At 47.8% G+C, this 20312-nt stretch overlaps 1 protein-coding gene across 4 annotated transcripts in view; it reads right to left on the bottom strand.

The window, feature by feature from the left end:
- Positions 1–15015, bottom strand: part of Peli2 (pellino E3 ubiquitin protein ligase family member 2) — a 141135-nt gene extending 126120 nt beyond the window's left edge. Inside the window, exon 1 of one of the 4 annotated variants that reach the window (XM_050162402.1) lies at positions 14614–15015. In XM_050162402.1, coding sequence (XP_050018359.1) covers positions 14614–14690 — 77 coding nt within the window. In that variant the 5' untranslated portion in view covers positions 14691–15015. Of the gene's footprint in view, positions 1–13727; positions 14006–14613 lie in introns of those variants that run through there. The other 3 variants (XM_050162404.1, XM_050162400.1, XM_050162401.1) reach the window with 3 other exon arrangements.
- Between the last annotated feature and the right edge of the window lie 5297 nt (positions 15016–20312).

The following is a 20312-nucleotide window of genomic DNA, read 5'->3' as shown; positions in this document are numbered from 1 at the left end:
AATGTTTTGAGAAACCCGGGGTCATAGGTCCCTCACCAGGTCATAGGTCACAGGAAGAGTTAGTCCCCACACCATAAAGCTTTCCCAGGGTCTAAGTCACTGTGTTCCACCAAAGCCCTAAAGCTGGAATCTGGTCCAGCTTAACACTCAGGATAAGCAAGCAAAGGCCCCTTTCCCATCCTGCTGGGGGCCTCTGCTCCCAGATGAGCCGAGTTCCATTCCTGGAAAAAGCCATACTGAGGAGACAGGATTGTGAGTCTTTCCCCTTAATCAATAACAGGAGGAACAAGAGACAGGAAAGGAAAACTCCACAGGCAGAAACAGTGAGATACAGACCACGCCAATCTTTACCGAGGAAGGAAAATGTCACTAAAGCTTCTTCCTTACATGATCAGCCTAATAAAAATGCTGCTCCACGCAGCCATTCCCACCACGGCAAACAGAAGGGTTCCAAGGCTGTGTGCTGCAGGGGCAAGGTTAAACTGTCCCTTGGCAGATCCCCGTAGACGCTACAGAGACCAGTGGTTCTCAACCCTTCAGTTAATACAGTTCCTCAAGCTGTGGTGACCCAGACCATAAAGTTATTTCATTGCCACTTCATCACTATACTTTTGCTATTATTACGAATCACAACATAAATATCTGATACATAGGATATCTAATATAAACACGGTGTAAGTATCTGACATGAAGGATATCTAATACGCGATCCCCTAAAGGGTCAGAGCTCACAAGTTGAGGACTGCCGTTCTAGGTGATCAAGGCGTGCGTTCCTTCAGCCACCAACCCAACTGCAATCCATCCAGGGAAGACGACAGGAGTAAAACTCATGCATTTAGTGTTTTAAAGTGCACCAGGGTTAGGTGTGGTGGTGCAAGCCTTTAATCTCAGCACTCAATAGGCAGAGACAGGTGGATCTCTGAGAGTTTGAGGCCAGTCTGATCTACAAAGTGAATTCCAAGACAGCCATACCTAAGACACAAAGAAACCCTGTCTCTCTCTCTCACACACACACAGTGCACAGTATGGTAGTTTGAATGTAATTAGTGCCCATAAGGTCAGAGGGAATAGCACTATTAGGAAGTGTGGCTTTGTATGTCCTGGTTGGAAAAAGTGTGTCACTATAGGGGCAGGCTTTGAAGTTTCCTATATGATCAAATCATACCCAGTGTATCAGTCCACTTCCTGTTGCCTTGGGGTCAAGATATAGAACTCTCAGCTCCTTCTCCAACATTTCTGCCTGCACACCATCACATCCCACCACGATGATAATGGACTGAACCTCTGAACTGCAAGCCAGCCCCAATTAAATGTTTTTTTAATAAGAGCTACAGTGATCATGGTGTCTCTTCACCAGGAACAAAGGAAACTTTTTTTACTAAAGAAGCTAATCTAAGCTATAAACACAAGAAAACACTTTTACTGCTGGCAACTTCCTGAAAGAAATGAAGTCTTGCATTGGGTGTTTAAGGAAAACAATCCAGTGCAGGTTACCCTGAGAAAGTCAGTTAAAGAATGTAAAGTTGCTGCCGAGCAGAGGAAGCTGTGGAGCATCTAACTCTAGAGCATCTGACTCTGTAGAGCATCTGACTCTGTGGAGTAGCTGACCCTGTGGAGCAGCTGACTCTAGAGCATCTGACTCTGCGGAGCATCAGACTCTGCGGAGCATCAGCTCTGCAAAGCATCTGACCCTGGAGCATCTGACTGTAGAGCATCTGACTGCAGTGGAGATGCAGGCCTAGCTGAACTCAGCTGCACACTGTAGCTCTGATGAGAGAACAGAACGTATGCCCAGCATACAGGAAGCCCGCCCCTTAGTTCCATCCCCAGCACCCCTAAAGTCCTGCAAGATGAAACCAGGTGGTGCAGATCTCTGGGCTACAAGCAACCCTGGCTGAGAAAAAGGGGGAGGAGGAAGAGTAAGGGGCAAGGGGTGGTGCCAGCATTGGGGGGAGGGTCTCAAGTCAAAGCTCTAAATCCTTGGCTTCCTCACTACTGGACAAGAAATGAGGCCACCTCCCTCAGAGTTCAAAGCCTGGGGCCAGCAATGCTTCACAAAGGACTTAGGTGAGAGTAAGGTCAGAAGCCACATCAGGACCTCTGAGAAAAGCAAAGGCTCAGCACCAGATGCTTCCTCCTCAGGGGAGACCTCAAACTCGAGTTCTTACAGCACCAGGAGGCGCTGCTTCGACTCAATGGGACTGGCACACCCTGAAGGCCAGGCAGACATGAAGAAGGGAGCAGGGAAGGGAAGGGCAGAGCAGGGCAGGCAAGCAACAATCAGGACTCCCTCAAACATCACTAAAACTGAATTCTGCCTAGTTACACATCAGGGGAGCGGGTCTGGAGCAAGAGGCCAGGCCCTGTGCACACTCCTTCTGGTGGGGGGACACTCCAGTAGAGGGAACGGCCTGCATCCGGCTACCACAGCGATGGTCTGGAAGACAGCAGGCAGCAGCTTCCTGTACTATCTATTAGAGAGAACACTGGGCCTCCTAAGAAAAGGAAAGGAACAGTGGTCTCTGATGTCATCCACTTCCTCCCACCCCAGAAGACACTCAAAGGGACACCATGACCTGGGCCTGCTGGGATGCCAGGCTGGAGGGGGTGTGGGAAGGTGTAGAAAGGGAAGATGTTATCAAATCCCTGACGACTCGGCCACTGGGGTTCAATCCTAATACACTCATCACTTGTAGTTCATAACTCAAAAATAAAAGCATGTGAGGAAATGCCCACACTCCACACTGCTCCAGAAATGCCACTGCCACATGGGTGCTAGACCCACGCAGAGTGACCGTCCCTAGGCAGGAGAGGAATACAGAGTCAGGCCCCAGCATTCCTCCCACAGGAGCATCTGCACAGAGAAGGCTCTCTGGCCTGCTCTCAGTGGGGTTGCCCTGGCCACAGCCTCTGCCTTTGCAGGGATTTCCAGAAGGCCAGCCCCGGTTTGATTTCCAAGCACTCTGAGTCTCTCAACTCCCCAAGCTCTCCCAGAGCTTAGTAAACCGTGTTCTCACCTCACTGACCCATGCTCCCCCAACCAATAGCTCCTAACAAATCCTTTCACTCCCGCTGAGGTGCAGCCAGAGAACCCCTCCCCCACACAAAGCCCAAGCTTTGCCCCCATGTCTACCCTCATACTTGGCAGAACCTAGCTAGGTGTAATTTGCTCAAAGTCCTTTCTGCCAGTATACTACAAGGTTCAAGAAAATAGGGGCTAGGGTCAGTCCCCGGGTCTACTGACTTCCTGATACCAGGCTAGCCACACTCTCCAGCTCCATCTCCTTCCCAAGCATGTCAGTCTCAAGGTTCCAATGTCCCTGTGGCTTCTGTACTTCAGCTCAGAAGAATCAAAGTCTCCCCTAAAAATGACTCAAAGGCTGCCTCAAGTAACCCTTCTAGCTCCCTAGTAACACCTCTCTGCTGAGTGGAAGGGGTCAAACTTCTGGGCCATACACAGTGCTCTGCCGCCAGGGGAGCTGGGAAGAGTCTCTAAGCTTGGCCCTCACTGCCCGAATAATGGGACCCAATCCTGGAAAGGTGGCACAAAAACGCCTAGCAAGGCTGCGCGCGTGACGTCCTGCGGGTGCTGTTCCTCTGCACTCGTGAGCGCTAGCTGAAACTAGACAAAACTGACGGCTCCCGCCACTCAATTCGGATGCTTGCTCAATCTTGTTTTAGTAAAATACACCCTAGTAGGAACACATGTAATTTTCTATGTGGACCCAAATACTACTGCAGTTTTCAGTGTTAACACTACAAAACTGCAAATGCTAGAAACTTAAAAATACAGCATTTGAAAGTCCCGCCTAACACTTTGTTGATTCGAAGGAGAAACTGTTTAGGTAAACCATAGAAATCACATTTCTCTTCGCTACCTACAAGAAGAGCTTCTGTTCTATGTGTCACTAGTTTGTTTGTTTGTTCCTCCTGAGGGATATGTCCAGTTTAGAGCCAGCATCGGCTCCCATGTCTGCTCCCTACCCAGCATGGGAAAGGCTGTTGCATTGTTGGTACCACATCTGGCTGCTCTGCAGTCCCCCTCAAAATTGCACACCACCACAGCCACCGTCTGCCTTTGTTTGCTTCTCAGCCAGAATAGAGCAGTTCTCCATGGCACGTGCAAGGCCTTTGGTGGTTTGCAACTGTACTAATTCTTGCTTCCCGAAGTCCCAAAGATCTACACGAGCTTTCTACGCTGTCGCTTGTGCTCAGACACAATGCGAAGATATTTCTTCTGGTCTAGCCAGAGTCCCATTCCTAAAGGATGCTGGCAGGGATTCTTACCCCTTCTCAAGCCTCTGCTCGCTCTATTACTTCACATCAGATGACCTTTAAGAGCCTGAAATTCTGTCACGCACTTAGCTGTCCCAGGTGAAAGCTATTCTGTTCATGTGGAACTCTCCAGAAGCACTGTTCTCAGTTCAGACGGTTTAGTGGTTAGCTGCCTGCTCTCACGTGGTACCCAGGAGGATGGAGATTGTGCAAGGAACCTCACAGGTAACATTTGATAAAGTTATTCCACAGACGCTTTCGTTAGCTAGGAGTCTCAAACCCTACACTATTTAACGTTTAGAATAACTCATCCAAAATACTGTAATTAAAACAATCAATAACCTAAAGGAAAGAAAAACAGCTCAACGAAAGCTCCATGAGCGTCCTTCATCTCAGCTGTCAGACCCGACAAGTGAGCAAATGCAGAGTGTGGTAGTTCAGGGCAGCACCGGGCAGCTCCCAGCAGCACCGGGCAGCACCCGGGAGCAACCAGCAGCACAGGGCAGCACAGGGCAGCACAGGGCAGCACCCGGCAGCACAGGGCAGCGCCCGGCAGTGCCCGGCAGCACACCGCATCCACCCCACATCCCAGCCCCTACTCCCCACCCTGTCTACTCACAAGTCTTTCATTTAGGCAGAGGATGGTGAAGAGAGACTTCCATGTTGTTCTGGGTGATGCCAACTGGCAGCTTAATGGGCCCAAAGAGCTATGATGGGCTCCCTTGTAGGTCCTTAGCCTTCCTTGGCTGCACCGGTCATGCAAGCCTTCTGTAAATCTCTAGTATGCCAGCACCACTCTCTCCAGGAGAGTGGTCAGACTTCTTGACGTGGTAACCCTCCTCTACGGGAAATCATGGTGTAAATTGTGCTTCCCGTAAGATTCAAGTGTAAGTACTAGCCCCAGAAAGCCCCAGGATGTAGCTGTGTTTAGAGATGGCCTTAGGAGAGGTAATTAAAGTTAAATGAGGTAATGAGAGAAGGCCCATCCAGAGGCAGGACGACAAGGTAAAGAAGCCAGAGAACATGTGAGCAGGTTAGCCAACAACAGAGGCCTCCGTAACTATAACAAGTTAAGTTTCTGGTGTCCTCTTGTCTAAGGTACTCTGATATGATGGCCCCAGGGGTGGGCGGTGAAGGGCAGAGGCTGCAGCAGCCCTGAAGGCAAAGCATAGAAGTTGAGCCACGTGACTTCCACCATGGTGACCAAAGCAAATTGCAGCCTGCAGGTCTGAAGGGGAAGGGTTCACCAGCCTGTGATGTCCAGCACTCCAGGAAGGACAGGGGGAGCTCTGTCTGTGTGACTAGAGCAGAGGTGAGGTCAGAGACCTGACTTCCGTCTCTGATCCCCAGCAGCCCCGTGAGCACCTGGGAAGATGGCCTCCACGCCACCTCAGTAGCTCAGTGCAATTCTGTCTCTGAATGAATTAAAGATGAAGCACCGGGCATATTAAGTGAAAACAGCTGCAGCATGGGAAAACGTCTTGAAAAGTAGAGGGCTAGTCTGCAGAGTTTTCTGGAATCTGGGCAAAAGCAAATTCCCACGTGTACAGTACTTCTGAACAAAGAACCAGCCAGTCCTTGAGTGTCCCAGGAAAACCCAATTACAGAGACCAGGAAGTGTTGGGTGACAATTCACACACACAGTGCAGGAACAAGAAGAGAAGACCAGGGGGATGGGAAAGGATGTGGAGGACAGGGAAGGGCAGAAAAAGGAAAGGAAGAGGCCAAGGCTCCTCTGAGGAGCTTGCTATGGTGCTTAAGAGCCCATTTTCCTGCACCAAACTTACAAGTAGAACACAGCAACTGCCTCTGGTTAAACTCTGTTAGACCATTACTAATTAGAACAGAAGCAGGAAGCTTGCAGAAATCATGTCTTATCCTAAAACTGGATTTTCCTTGAGCTGAAAACACAAGAAGCAAGGCGAGCGAAGTGTCTGGGTGAAGAAGCGTGTCGTGGATGGCGGGAAAGAAAACCCCAGTCCTTCTTGACCCGAAGCTGCAATGCTTCTGCTGCATATGCATTAGGTTGCCACCCGACACGCTTGCGGGCCACAGGATTTCCAGCCATAGCTAGCTTGCATTAATGACCACAGCCTTTTAATGCCACCGCGGTGCTGCAATGCAGCTCGGAGCAGCTGGCAAAGTCACAACAGATGGGCTGCCTCCCCGCGAGGACTCTGTGCAGGTGACAAAACGACTGTTGGGGAACTCATGGAAAGAAAAACAAACAAGAGCTGAAATGGGAATAGCTGCTGTCAGTGGTTCCTCAAGGAGACAGGCACTCCGTGAGCACCGTCGTGCCAGCGCCCACAGATGGCCAAGTCACGGGTCCCGGCCCGTAAGGGCGTGTCCAGGGAAGTGAGTGAGGTTTCGGTGCATGCTCTGTCTGGGCAGAAGGGGTACATGCATGCACCACCTTGTCACTTCTACCTGACCCATGCTCCTAGTAATACCGGTCTTCGTATCTGTCCCTCTGCTTTCCCTTTGGGAAAGTGCCGTGCCTCCTTAGCAGACAGAGTGAATACCACAATACCTTTGGGCTGTAACGGCAGAATCTGCATTAACAAGGAAAAAATATAAAGACATGTCAATGAAAAACAAAACGGTGGATGCCCGGAGGAGAGGACTGTTTTCTCAGCTGCTTTTCCTGCACTGTTCTACCTGAAAGGTGTCCCACCATCATCATCCCTAGCCTACTCCACCCCTTGGGCACGCCTACTCATTCTCTGAAATTCTGCTTTTTGCCTGCCTGCATGCTTGCCAATTCTGCCCCTCAAAAGTAAATGATGGAAACAGAGAAGGTGCTTATTTGCAACAATGGTCCAGGGATAGGGCCAGGCCTTAGCCAGTAAGACTGAAGTCAGTGAACAAACTGATCCATCAGACAGGACGTGGGGCACTAAGGTCCCAGTGACAGGAAGCAGGGTCTGGAAAGCCAGGCCGCTGGTCTCTGGCTCACAGCCCATTCTCTTTGCCTTGGTGGATTCTATCTCAGTTTCCTCCTCCATCACCTCTATGTCCTCTTTGTTGAAGGCTTGTCCACAGCCTTCCTATTCTGACCCTACAGTTGTCTCCCATCGGCCTAAGAATTCAAACTCTTCCAACAATGCATAACCCTCTCGTGCCCAGCTCCATTCCCATCTCACACCTTACTTCATTATTCTGTTCAATCACATTCCTGAAGGAACTGTGCACAGCACCCTCCTGTGCTCCCAAATATCAGCCTACTCTGTAGTCTCTTGCCTCTCTCCAGGCCTCCTCTCCTCATCCTAGCAGGGGACAGAAGGTCTGCTACTACATGACAGCACACACCACAGCCTTTTGCTACATGCCAGCATGCATTACAGCCTTTAGATACATGCCAGCATGCACCACAGCCTTTTGCTACATGCCAGCATGCACCACAGCCTTTAGCTACATGCCAGCATGCACCACAGCCTTTTGCTACATGCCAGCATGCACCACAGCCTTTTGCTACATGCCAGTACGCATCACAGCCTTTCACTACATGCTAGAACGCATCACAGCCTTTTGCTACATGCCAGCACGCATTACAACCTTTTGCTACATGCCAGTATGCAAGCATCACAGCCTTTTGCTCTTCCTGGTTATGCTGGAAACTTTGCAGCAAGGACTAAGTCTATCCTGTACATCTGAGTACCAAGCATGGCTTCTAACAATATTTAAAGATACTCAAATATCTGGAGGATAAATAAGTAAACTTGGCTTCAGTGACAGCTGGTCCCTGAGGGGATGTGACAAGAATACCCGGCAGCTCACCAGGGTGGGAATCCTGCCTGCCTTATTTTCTAGCTGCATTCCCCGGGGTCTGGGAGGGTAGACACCCAACAAATATTTGTTGAACGAATAAATTCCTGGCTTGCCTGATGGGGCTCCACCCCTCCTCTCCCACTTGAGGAAACATATCACAATGCATGTGTGGTGGAAACATGGCATTATTAAAGAGATATCACTGAATCAATTGGAAGAGCCGCTCTTTATTGCTTCTCATAAATCACAAGACACACCCCCAGACCCATCATCACAGGGACAGCCACACCCCCAGACCCATCATCACACAGGATAGCCACACCCCCAGACCCATCATCACACAGGATAGCCACACCCCCAGACCCATCATCACAGGGACAGCCACACCCCCAGACCCATCATCAAAGAGGACAGCCATACCCCCAGACCCATCATCACATAGGAGGTGGCTGAGAGAATGGTGTGGATTAGCTGATTTTGCAAAACTAGGGCATATGGAGCACATTCTGAATTTGTAATTATGTTTTCCAGAAAATGACAATAAGTTCCATAAGAACTTGTAAGTCAATCATTTAACCTTCATTTTCCTTTAATGAAACAGGTCTCTGCACACCCCAGGAGAATCCTTTAATTAAATCATGGGCAGTAGCAATTCCTTTCCGTGGGTATTTTTCTCCCACGCCAATGCTCATGTGTTGATGTTATGGTCACTTAAAGCCAACCTACAACTCCATGTCATCACTTCAGGGAGGTCACAACCCCTGTACACAGCCCAAGGTGCCATACCATTCTCCCTCAATGGGTTGAATGCCATGTCTCGTTTTGTTTCATTTTGTCTATATTTTATTTTTTGGATAAATACATATTGTAAAGTCAATGGACCCTGAATCAATCTGGTTTTATTTTGTTTATACAGAGCATCTTGAAATAATAATCGCATAACTACATTCCAAATAAAAAGTTCTAATAAAGTTTCCAGTCTTGGCATGTTAAAGAAACAAATCCCAAAAAAAGCCAGACTGGCAACCCCAAAGCCACACAGACAGCCACACACACCAAACAAGGCTAAAGTTAGCAAAGGAAAACAAAGCAACCCAAAGCCATTAACACCATGATCCATATTAGCCTGCAGACACTCATCCACAGAAGGCACTCACCCACAGAAGGCACTCACCCACAGAAGGCACTCACCCACAGAAGGCACTCATCCACAGAAGGCACTCCCCCACAGACAGACTGGCCATAGCTCTCCACATCACTCACCAGGCTGAGCGGCAGCAAAGATTCTGTTTATTTTAAAACAGTCAATGATCTTTTAGTCTACAAAATACAATGCTTGACATCTTTGGGCTCAAATTAGAGTACAACTTTTAAAGGGGGAAGCATACAGTAAATGATACTGTAAGTGTCCTCCTTACTACCAGAGAGAGGCAGCCAAGGCAAGGCCAAAGAGCACAGCAAGAAAGCACACATGGATAAGAGCTTTTATAAATAAATAAAAGTCCATTATGTGGTCAAGCAACAGAGCCCTTCGTCTCACCTCACAGAAAAGCTGCCAATCGAAGGAGAAGCAGGCACCTGCCCAAGGGCTTCATTTCTAGTAACAGTGAATGAGGAGCCTTGACTGCAAGGGTTTCTTAAACCTATCTGTCTATCTATCTATCTACGATCTATCTACCTATCTACCTATTTATCACCTGTCTGTCTGTCTATCTATCATCTATCTATCTATCTATCTATCTATCTATCTATCTATCTATTTTTGTGCCAAGGACCTTTTAGCAGTCTGGTGAACCCTACTGAGCCCTCTCAGCAAAAGAATTTTGTTGTTGCTTTATTTTTGGTTTGGGGTTTTTAAGACAGGGTTTTTTCTGTATAACCATCCTGGCTGTCCTGGAACTCTCTCTGTAGAGACTGGCCTCAAACTCAAAGAGATTCCCATGTTTCTGCCTCCTCCGTGCTGGGGTTAAAGGCGAGAACCACCACCACCCAGCACAAAACAGTTTTCAATGGATAAGATACAATGAATTAGCAATGAAATTATTACTTAGTTATCAAAACAGCTTTAGACTAGAAAATAATCACAGGTGCTTCTAGGAGTCTGTTTTGAAGTGCTGCAGGGCCTTGCCCATGCTAGTAGGCAGTAGCTTCACCACTGAGTCATACTCTCAACCATACCTCGTGCACTATATATTATATATGAGCAGGGTCTCCGTTAGCACAAGCTGGCCACTAGCTGAGGATGGTCACAAACTCCCGAGGATTCCACACGAGCACTACCATGACCTGCCTGCATCTGTACTCGTATTAAGACATTAAGTAGCAAACAGGCAGCAGGCCTTGCTGTTGCCTCTTCTCCTGAGTGAAATGCTATACTTCGAGTGGAGAATTGTAAAGATGAAAGAGTTCTTTCCAAATCCCAGGTGTGGCTTACCTGGATTCCATTTGTGGACGCTAGATTTAGAAGCTTTTGCTCAGAGCGTGGAAAAAAGAAAGAAAAACCCGTTATTTTTGGTGACATGTCAACTCCGAACTGGAGCCTTACAAATGCACACCCATTTGTGAGCTGCGGGAACCAAGAGACTGAGCAATATATTTTTATCCCCAAAACCTGATGGGCCACTCGTCAGCAAGAGAGCGCATGCTTCAGAATGACTTCAGAAGGGGCTCTGAGGCCCTGGCAGCTCAGCTAGTCAGTCTGCAGGCAGGAAACCATGAAAGCAGAGACAGGTCCAACACAGGAGCACCCAGCCTTTCAGGAGCACTGCTTTCTTTGTGAAGGGCTAAATAATACAATTTTCTCCTTCGGTCTGTTTCAGGCTGCTTAACTTCAAAACAAGATTTTTTTTTCCTAAAATGTAATTACATTTATCTACTTTGGGGAATAGAGGGGCACATGTGTGCTGCCATGCAGGTGTGGTGGGAATAGAGGGGCACGTGTGTGCTGCCGTGCAGGTGTGGTGGGAATAGAGGGGCACGTGTGTGCTGCCGTGCAGGTGTGGTGGGAATAGAGGAACACGTGTGTGCTGCTGTGCAGGTGTGGTGAGAATAGAGGAACACGTGTGTGCTGCCGTGCAGGTGTGGTGGGAATAGAGGGGCACGTGTGATGTGGAATAGAGGAGCATGTGTGTGCTGCCCCTTAGATCTTGGTCTCTACTATGTGAACTCTGGGTCAAACTCAGTTTACCAGCCTTGATGGCGAGCACTCACACCTACTGAGCATCTCACCAGCCCCATCTCCGTCTTTCTGAAACTCAGAGCAGAAAATTTTTCCAAATCTGCATGATCTTTTACATGAAATACCAATTAGTCAATCTGTACACTGTTACAACTTTTAAAAGTCTGTTTTGTGCATAACTACTTGAAAAAGGGCAATCATCTCACTGTCTCATGCGGACTGTGGGGGGGTATGTGTGTATGTCACACTCACAGAAGCCAATGTAAGGTCTTTTCCACTGTCACTCTCCACTTTAATTTTTGAGGCATGACCTTTCACTGAATTTGAAGCTGGCCATTTGGGCTAGACTGGCCATCCTGAGAGCCCCCGGGATCCACGAGTCTCTGCCTCCCCAGGGTTGGGGTCACAGAGGCAGTCCTCTGCCTTTGACCCAGGTTCCCATGCCTGTGCAGCAAGCACACTGAGCCCTCTCCCCCAGCCCAGCACTAGCTGCTTCTCTGCCGCTCTGACACTGGATGCGTGCCCATGTGAGTTCTAGCACTATCACTTTAAGACTCACAGAATCAGCCCATTTCAGGCTATTTAGTCTTTGTTAACTATGTGTGTCCCCAATTGGTGCCTGCAGACAGAACAGAGTATATGCCAGAAAGCCTTCTTGGGGACTATCTTGATATTGCTAAAGAAACAGAGAGGTCAGAGAACAAGACTTTATTTAATCAGGGTCCCATCACACTGAATAGCTCTTAAATCCCAAACTACTTCCCCAACTTTAAAGTGATAGCCAAGTTTAAATTCTCAGCTAGCCGGGGCAGTGGTGGCACAGGCTTTTAGTTTCAGCACTGGGGAGGCAGAGGCAGGTGGATCTCAGTGAGGTTGAGGCCAGCCTGGTCTACCAAGCAAGTTCCAGGACAGCCAGGGCTATTTCATAGAGAAACTCTGTCTTGAAAAACCAAAAACAAATAAATAAATAAATAAATAAATAAATAAATAAATAAATAAATAAATAAAAATAAAATACTTGGCTAAAAAGAGTAACTAGATCAATCATTTCTCCGCCTTCAATTAAGTAGTGGCCACAACCAAGATTTGTGACTATGAGACAATAGCTGGCTAGAATTAGCAAATAATTCAAATTCCACTTGTCTGACTAGAACAAGATGACCCCATTAAAATCCTATGTGGCATTTTCTCATATTGTGCAACCTAGGACAAGAATCACAAGCATTAGAATGTAGATCTAAACCTAAATCAACTTCTCAGTTTGCTCTACAAATTTCCTAGTAACATTTTACCATGCAATTCAGAACAGCAGCTAAAATAAAACTACTGTACTTCACAAGTAAACAAGAAATTCTAGCATTAACTAACGCAGACCATTCTTAGCCTCAAGAGTAATTTCATCAAGAAAATTTCCTAGACAGTCTCTGCTCACCCATATTCATGTCCCAAAGGACCAGGCATGCAGTGATAGCAGTTTCTATTTAAATGCACTTGCTATTTCTAAAAACATTCTCTCAAGTCCAGTGGGTGGAACATAAGGCTTCATTAAAACCTAACTAGTTCTCTATTTTACATGCACTTTTAGTGTGCAAGACTCAGAAATATGAGGGGTGGGGGACAGACACAATTCAGGGATACACAATCCGGACCAGCATCTGCTACTCCCATTCTTCTCCCTTAAAGAGCTCCCCTAAGCTAGCAAGAAGCAACACCCACCAATAATAGCGTGCTCCACTGTTAACCAACTTCTGCTGAAAAAGTGGCAACCCCTGAAATTTTTACCTACCCACTTATTCATCTTTCTTTCTACTTATACCTTAATCAGCACCAAAATGGAAGTGTTCCATCTACCACCATACAATACCCTATGCCCACGACGTAGTTGGCATGTAGTATAGAGGTGAGCGTTCTGTCTGCCTCCAGCCATTAGGTAAGAAACCACTGCGCCGTCCTGGCTCCAGGAAAAGCCCAGTAAAGGGTGGTGCAGGTGCTACCGGCAATGTATTCACATAGACACTACATGACAAGTCTCTGGCATAAATCCTTTCTCTGGCTATGAACACAAAACCTCTCCAGACTCATTCTACACTACTCTGAAACATCTCAGCAGATTGCCTCAAAAGGAAATAGCGAAATGGCTCTGGCACAAGTTAATCTTCTGTGTCAAATTCAGTGTTAAGCATACTCTGAAGCCAGCCACATAAACAAAACCAAACTCCACAAAATTAGGCTAGGCTGAAGTTACATAAGACAGACTAAACTGTGGCTTTCCCCTGTTACTCCTCCCTCTTCCCTGCGAACTCTGACAAGTCTCTTAAGTGCATACAATTCCCGTGCAGGTGCGGAAGGCGCTCATCTGCTGAGCTTCCAAATAAGCAATGGTATTTCCAGTACCACCCCACTTGAAATGCTAGTTACAACCCGAGGAAGACTAGGAAACTGTAGACGAGTTAACTCTAGACGCTCAAGTGTTTTTAAAAATTATTTTTAAGCCGGCACTTACTTCAACGTAGTCAGCAAAACGCATTTCTCCCAAGTTGCCAGTGTCTCTGCATAGGGAGGGCTCCTCGCGTGTCTAAGCCCACCCAGCAGCGCCCGTGCCGGTCTGAATACAGATCTTTCAACCGAAGACAAAAGCGCGGGTTCCCTGGAGCTGGCACATCCAAAGGGAAAACAATCCTTCCCAGCAGCACCAAACCCAAGTTGCTCCAGCTCGGAGTTTCCAGCACTTTCCGCCTCCCCCTCGCACTCCGTTTTCATTGCCCACTTTAATCCTGCGAAGCCTCCCTCCTGGCTTATTACGGGTAAACAATAGAAATGTCACAAGGAAGCTCAGGAAGTAGATGAAGTCTCTAATTGCTGCCGTTTAACGATTGTAGATAATTACTATCTTCAAAATGTGGTTTCACCAACGGAGTGGGAGTCGAGGCGGGCAAGCTGGCGAGCTCCCCACAGCCGCCCCGAGGGTATCTGCAAGGCCCGGGCCCGAGGGGTACGGAGACCCAGGGGTGCGGGGGCCTGAGTGGTGCGGAGTGCCGGGGAATCCGGGAACTGTGGGTGAGGGGACCTGAGAAAACCAGGAGCCGGTCCAGGCCCTCAGCCGGGCTCACTCAGGGAGCAGAAAAGCGGAGGCCAGCCGGGCCGCCCGGGTCACAGACCGGAACAATGCGCAGCCCCGGCGGAACGCGCTATGGGCTCCGGGGCCGGGGCTCGGCGCTCGTGGTGCTCGGGGACCAGAAGTCCCCAACCGCCGCCAGCTCCCGGCTGCACCGAGCGACGCCACACGGTGCCCAAGCACTCTCCGGGTCGCGGCACAGAGCGCCCCGGGGACCCGGGCCCGAGGGAGCGCATCCCTCCGCGACGCCCCGACGCCCGTGGCCCCAACTCACCCCAGGACCACCAGCTCCCCGTATTTCACCGGCTCCTTGTCGGGGGCGCTGGGCTCCTCCTGGCCGGGGGAAAACATGGAGCCGCGCTCGGCCGCCGCAGCCGCCTCCACCGCGATCCCCGCCGAGTCCGCGCCACCGCTACACTCCCATCCCGAAAACGGGGTGAGCGCGCCGGGGAACGGCACGGCGGCAAACGGGGCGCGGGGCGGCCAGTCCCGCGGCTGCTCCGTCGTGGCTGCGCGCGTCGCCCGCCGGCTTCCCCCTCGAGCTCCGCGCTCCGCGGCCGCCGCGAGCCCGACCCGGCACGGAATGCGAGCGGCCGACCCGAGCCCCGCGGGAGGAGGAGCGCGCGCCGCCGGGGGGCCGAGCGGGCCGGGCAGGTGGGGCGGCCGCGTCGCCGCCCGCGCCTCCGCGCTCCCGAGGCCCCCGCCTGCCCGCCCGCCAACCCCCGCGGCCAGCGAGCGCCCTGTGTTATGTAAACATAGAGTAAAGGGGAAGGGAAGCCCTTAAAGGGGCAGCTCTGTTTTTCTCCCCACTTCCTCCGGAAAGTTGGATTGCGGGGTCCTCCGGCCTCAGCCGCGTGCCCGGGGCTCTCTGCCCGGCCCTGGTTGGAAGCCCGGCATTTTGCTTGCCGTGTCCGTGTTCACGTTGGAAGTGCTGCCCACACCGACCTGGGGGTCTCTGCTTCTAAGGTCAAGCTCTTGAGGATAGCGGGAAAACGGCAGGAATCTGTTCATTAGTCAGGGGCTGGGGGCTGGGGGAGGGACTTGGGAGGCACCAGGAGCTCCCCACCACTTCAAGGGAAAGAAGGGAGAACAGAGAAAAGAGAAGGAAGAAGGAGGAGAGAAAGAAGGAAAACAAAAAGTTAAACTTTATTTTAAATCCCTTATACGTCACTGTCCCTTCTTTTAACCCCCTAGGGAATTACCTAGGTGGACTTGTTTTTTAATGAATACAAATGTTCCTTTATTGCCGTGGTTTAATCAAAGCACCGTTTGTATTTTATGTTTTTTACATTACTATGTCTTTAAAATATCATAGACTGTGATAGTTTTACTGACTGCTGTTTTTCATCATAGAGGAATTTATTATTCTAGCATTTATTAAGCCCTTGCAACACGCTAGAGACGCTACATATTATTGCCTGTCACTGCCTTTCCAGACTATTAAATATTTAAAGAAATAAATACTGCAAAAGCTACCCGATGTATAAACAGCTAGTGTCACACACACACACACACACACACACACACACTTAGGCTATGACTCTAAGAGCTATCAGAGAAATAATTGCATGGGTAGCCTTCCATTCTTCTGTTCAGCGCTGAGTGTGTATCACTCTCTGACAGGCTATTACTGTGTCATGCTTTCTGGAATTTTACTTCAGTTAGTAACTGGCTTTTTCTTCTTTTAATTGAGGCTTTAGAAATAAATTACTCCAGAGTAACAAAAGCCACACTATTGATGAGCCTAAAATAAACTTTATTAAGCAATTACCTTATTTCCGCTAATGGCAGAAATTCTGTTCTCATACTAAAGACAGCTATCCAGCTTACTGTACATATCCTCTGGAGTTTGCTCTGCTGTGAAAATGTAAAAGGTTTAAGCAGCGACCCTCCACTGGAGAGTTGAATTCTTCCTCTTCACACAGTGTTGTTAGATTTTTGTGAGATTAGTGTAGCTTTCTTTCCTCTCTGGTCCTACTTACTGTATAGATGTGTGACTACCAACGGCCCTTTGAATCGTGCCATAGTTATCCATATCCCTAATTACAGTACCTAACTCTGTCATCTGAACTTCTCCAGAGTGCCCCCATTGCTGCTGCTGATCTCTAGTCTACAGTTCCCCCTTTCTCTCTTGGCATGCTGTGGTTTCCTGCTTGCTTACACTGTTCTGGCTCCGTTTCTTTCTTGCTGCGCTCCACATCTGCTGATGGGAGGATGGAGACAATACTTACTCACCTCCTACTAAGTTCCAAACTCTAGGCTAAGTTGCCCATAAGCTGTCTGGGCATTGGCAGAGCTTCCTCCATTGCTATCAGCCGCCCAGACACCTTTGCCTCCACAGGGGCATCTTTCTCTCCCAGCCTGACTCAGGCCTGTCACAGGGTAGCATCTAATCACGTCTGTCTTTATGAAAGTTACTTACACGTAGTGTTGCTTTCTCTGAGTTTTTCTATCAATGTAGACTTTGATGTTAGGCAGCTCAGGCAGGGCTAGTAGGTAGATCACTTCTGCCAGTCACTGTAAGCCTTGCAAGCTTCCAGAGTCAGTCTGCTGACCGCCAGCAGGAATACATGCTTAAGGGACACAGGCATGGGAAATTCAAATGAGGACTGTGGCACGTTGGTGGCCTGTGCCCTCTCAAGGGAGTATCAGACACTCATCTCTACCTAATTATTGCCACGTGACAATGACAGCTCACTCCTCTGTATGGGAATCACGTTTTAAGTCCCCAGCCCTGATTATGCTTAACCTCCCAATATTGAATGGTCAGAAATACATTCAAGCGTTTTGGGATTTGCATGTATGATATGCTCTGCTTGACTGCCCTTTAAACACAGTGTGGGCCCATTAAAACTGTGTCCTCTTTCTAGGTGGTTCCCAAGTCCCCAGATTTGCTTTTGCTGATTTTTAGGAAGCAGCTATGAGTGAAAATAAATGAATACTCCTCAAATGATATCAAACAGCGGAGCTGGGAGGTAGTGGTGGACTTGATGTTCTTAGTAGCGATGCTCTGGGACCCTAAAAAAGCCAAACTGTATCTCTCTATTCCCATCCCTCCCCTCATCAGGTATCTGCTTGCAGCTTACACCACTAAGAGCATAACCAGCATCCCAGCTAACACTTGGAATCCAACTGTAACAGGAACTTATTCCCCCCCACCCAATGTAACGTAATTGTTTTACTAGCTCTAGGCTGGTGGGACAATCTGGCTATACCATCTGCCAATCCACTGAGAGCCAGGGTGGGGTTGGCTGTCCTTGCCTCCCCCACCAGCCCCTTCCCTACCCTCCCTGCTGGCTCTGTCGTGTATGTCCCCAAACCACTTCAGAAGCCTTAGTTTCTAAAATAACTCAATGCTTCCCCTTGATGTCTCTCCCTGATAGATCCACCTCCTTCCCTTTCAATGGAAGAGCTTTAGTCAAAGGTTATATTTATTTTGACATACTTGAAATAAAACCTGCCATACACATCACCATATTTCTAGAATGAAGAGTCTAACTTTTGATCACACCATATTTATCTTTACAAAAACTAAGGAACAGCAGTTCTGTCTCGAAAATAGGTATTTGGAAAAGTAGATTTCATGGGTGTGAAGCATCAGACATTTGACTTTTAAACCGTGTCTTTAAGTAGGCATCATGCTGCTATTTGTTTCTGACTGAGAAAGCAATGTGAGTTCTTTGCCAAGCACTTGGAAACTGTGAGGAAGAGGAATTTTTGAAACCCATTTTTAAAAATCGCCCATATACTCGACTGGAAATAACCCTATTTATCATGCTGTGTTTTCCTTTTTAAAACATATTTTTACACCTTTATTTATTTGTCTGAAGGAAGGAAACGTGCATGCACACATAGGTCTCAGGCCACCAGGCTGGTAGCAAGTATTTTTACTTCAAATTGCAGGCTTTCCCCCGCTTTCTTTCTTTGTATTTGCGAGTGCACATTTTGTATTTGACATATCCTCCCTTACAGAATTTGTTGTCCTGATTTTTCCTTTTAATATTAGATTCCGAGTGGTTTTTTTAAAACTAAACCCTCATGATAATTTGGGGAATTTGATCAAAAGTATCAACATTTATTAATCATTTCTCCCTTATGGAATATTTTTAATTTTTTTCACTTATAAAGGTATTTGCATCTGTTACAATTTTGCAGAAATGGAGCTCTACAAATAATTACTACATCAAAGGGTGTACACATTTTAAAGACCTTTCGATGCATACTTCCAAAGTGTTTCTTGAAATGAACAGGGCCTGCCAATCTACAGGGCACCCCAAGTAAAGGAGCACCTACGGGAGAGCCCAGAGGCGTTTTGAAATCCTCACTGGTTGGACAGGTAATCCTTTTGTTACTTGCACTTTTGTGATTACTACTCTGAGGTGTGTTCACTTTTACTTTGATTGTGTAACAACACAATGTGAGAGCTAGCTTCATTCATCTTAAGCACACACACACTCCTGTGTTGTGGATTAAAAGCGGTGTTCTACCACAGGGTCCTGGAAGCTTTGCCTGGTGCATGACTGGATCTTTCCGCCCATTGGGCAGCATCTTCTCTCTCCCTCCCTCCCCCACAGCCTCTTCTCCTGCAAGTGAATCACACAGCTTTCCTTCTATGACCTGCTTACTATGAATATCATATGATCTCAAAACGCATCCATATTGCAGAATGTGATGAGATTTCCTTGTCTAGACTGACTTTTCTCTTTTCCCCACCCATTCCTTTTTGATGGACACTGTAGATGCTGCTGCAATGACCACAGTAGTAAGTATCTCGCAGAGATCTGGAGTTCGACTCTTTTAATAGGTAGTTAGATGTAGGTTTGTGGGCTCGTATGACAGTTTGGGGATGTTTTGTTCCTTTTGAGGAGCCCCCATCCTGTGTTCAACAGAAGCCATGCCGTGTCTCTTCCTATTAACGTGGCACAAAGGTTCCCATTTCTCCTCATTTCTCCTCATTCTCCCCAGCCATGACTTTCTGTTCTGCTTCCTTTTTCTTTGTGAAGTGGTCCTAACAGGCATGACGTGAACTGCATCGTGGTTTTGATTGGCAACTTACTGATCCTAAGCATCTTTTTTACTGTATCTGTTGATGTATTAACATCTGTTGATCGTTGTGGATTTGTACAATGTCTTTAAATAAATGCCAATTTAAATTTTGCACATTTTCAGCCTGCCTGGGTTTGCTGAGCTCTGTGTTGTTTGTTTTGCTTTTGGAGGACAGGCACTCTTTGCCTATTTTAGATATTAAGCCCTTGCCAGACAGGCAGTTTGTAAACGTTTTTCTCTCAGAAGCTTGAGGGCCACTTGGCTCACTGAGTGCCCTTCATTCTGATGTAGCTCTGCCTGCCACCTTTGTTTTGTTATCTGTACAACAGCCCGGAAACCAACCATGTGGACACCCCCAACTCTTTTCTATCTTCGGTCTTCTCACTCTCTGAGTTTAAGAATTTGAGGTCTTGGCATTTTTTGTTTTGTTTTCTTTTTGAAACAGGGTCTTATTTTGTATCCCTGACTGGCCTTGAACTCACAGAGATCCTCTGCCTCTGCCTCTTAAATACTGAAATGAAAGGTGTTTGTAACTGAGCCCTGGCATGGCATGTTTAAGTGTGAGAAGTAAAACCCAGAGCTTTGTACATGCTAGGCAACTACTCCATCCCTGAGTTACATGCCCAGCCCTTCTGTTAGAGGTCGTATGTTTAAATCTTTTATCCATTTCTAGTTGTTTTTATATATGCTGTAAGATGAAGATCCAATTCCATTTCTCTGTGTGTGGATTTCTAGTTGTTTCGATGCTATTTGTTGAAACAATCCTTGGCTTTTGCCTGTTTGGCGCACTTGTCAAAAATTAGGATACCATATGTCTTATATATATCATTGTGGTTTCAGTTGCTCTAGTGAAATATCTGAGGCTGGGCAGTTTGGAGGGAGGAGAGGACAGGAGAGGAGAGGGGAGGGGAGGGGAGGGGAGGGGAG

The sequence above is a fragment of the Alexandromys fortis genome, unplaced genomic scaffold, assembly GCF_014885135.2.
Source record: "Alexandromys fortis isolate MF-2015 unplaced genomic scaffold, M_Fortis_MF-2015_v1.1 scaffold_130, whole genome shotgun sequence".
NCBI lineage: Eukaryota > Metazoa > Chordata > Mammalia > Rodentia > Cricetidae > Alexandromys > Alexandromys fortis.
The sequence above is the reverse complement of the archived record's forward strand: the minus strand, read 5'-3'. Positions and strand labels throughout refer to the sequence as shown.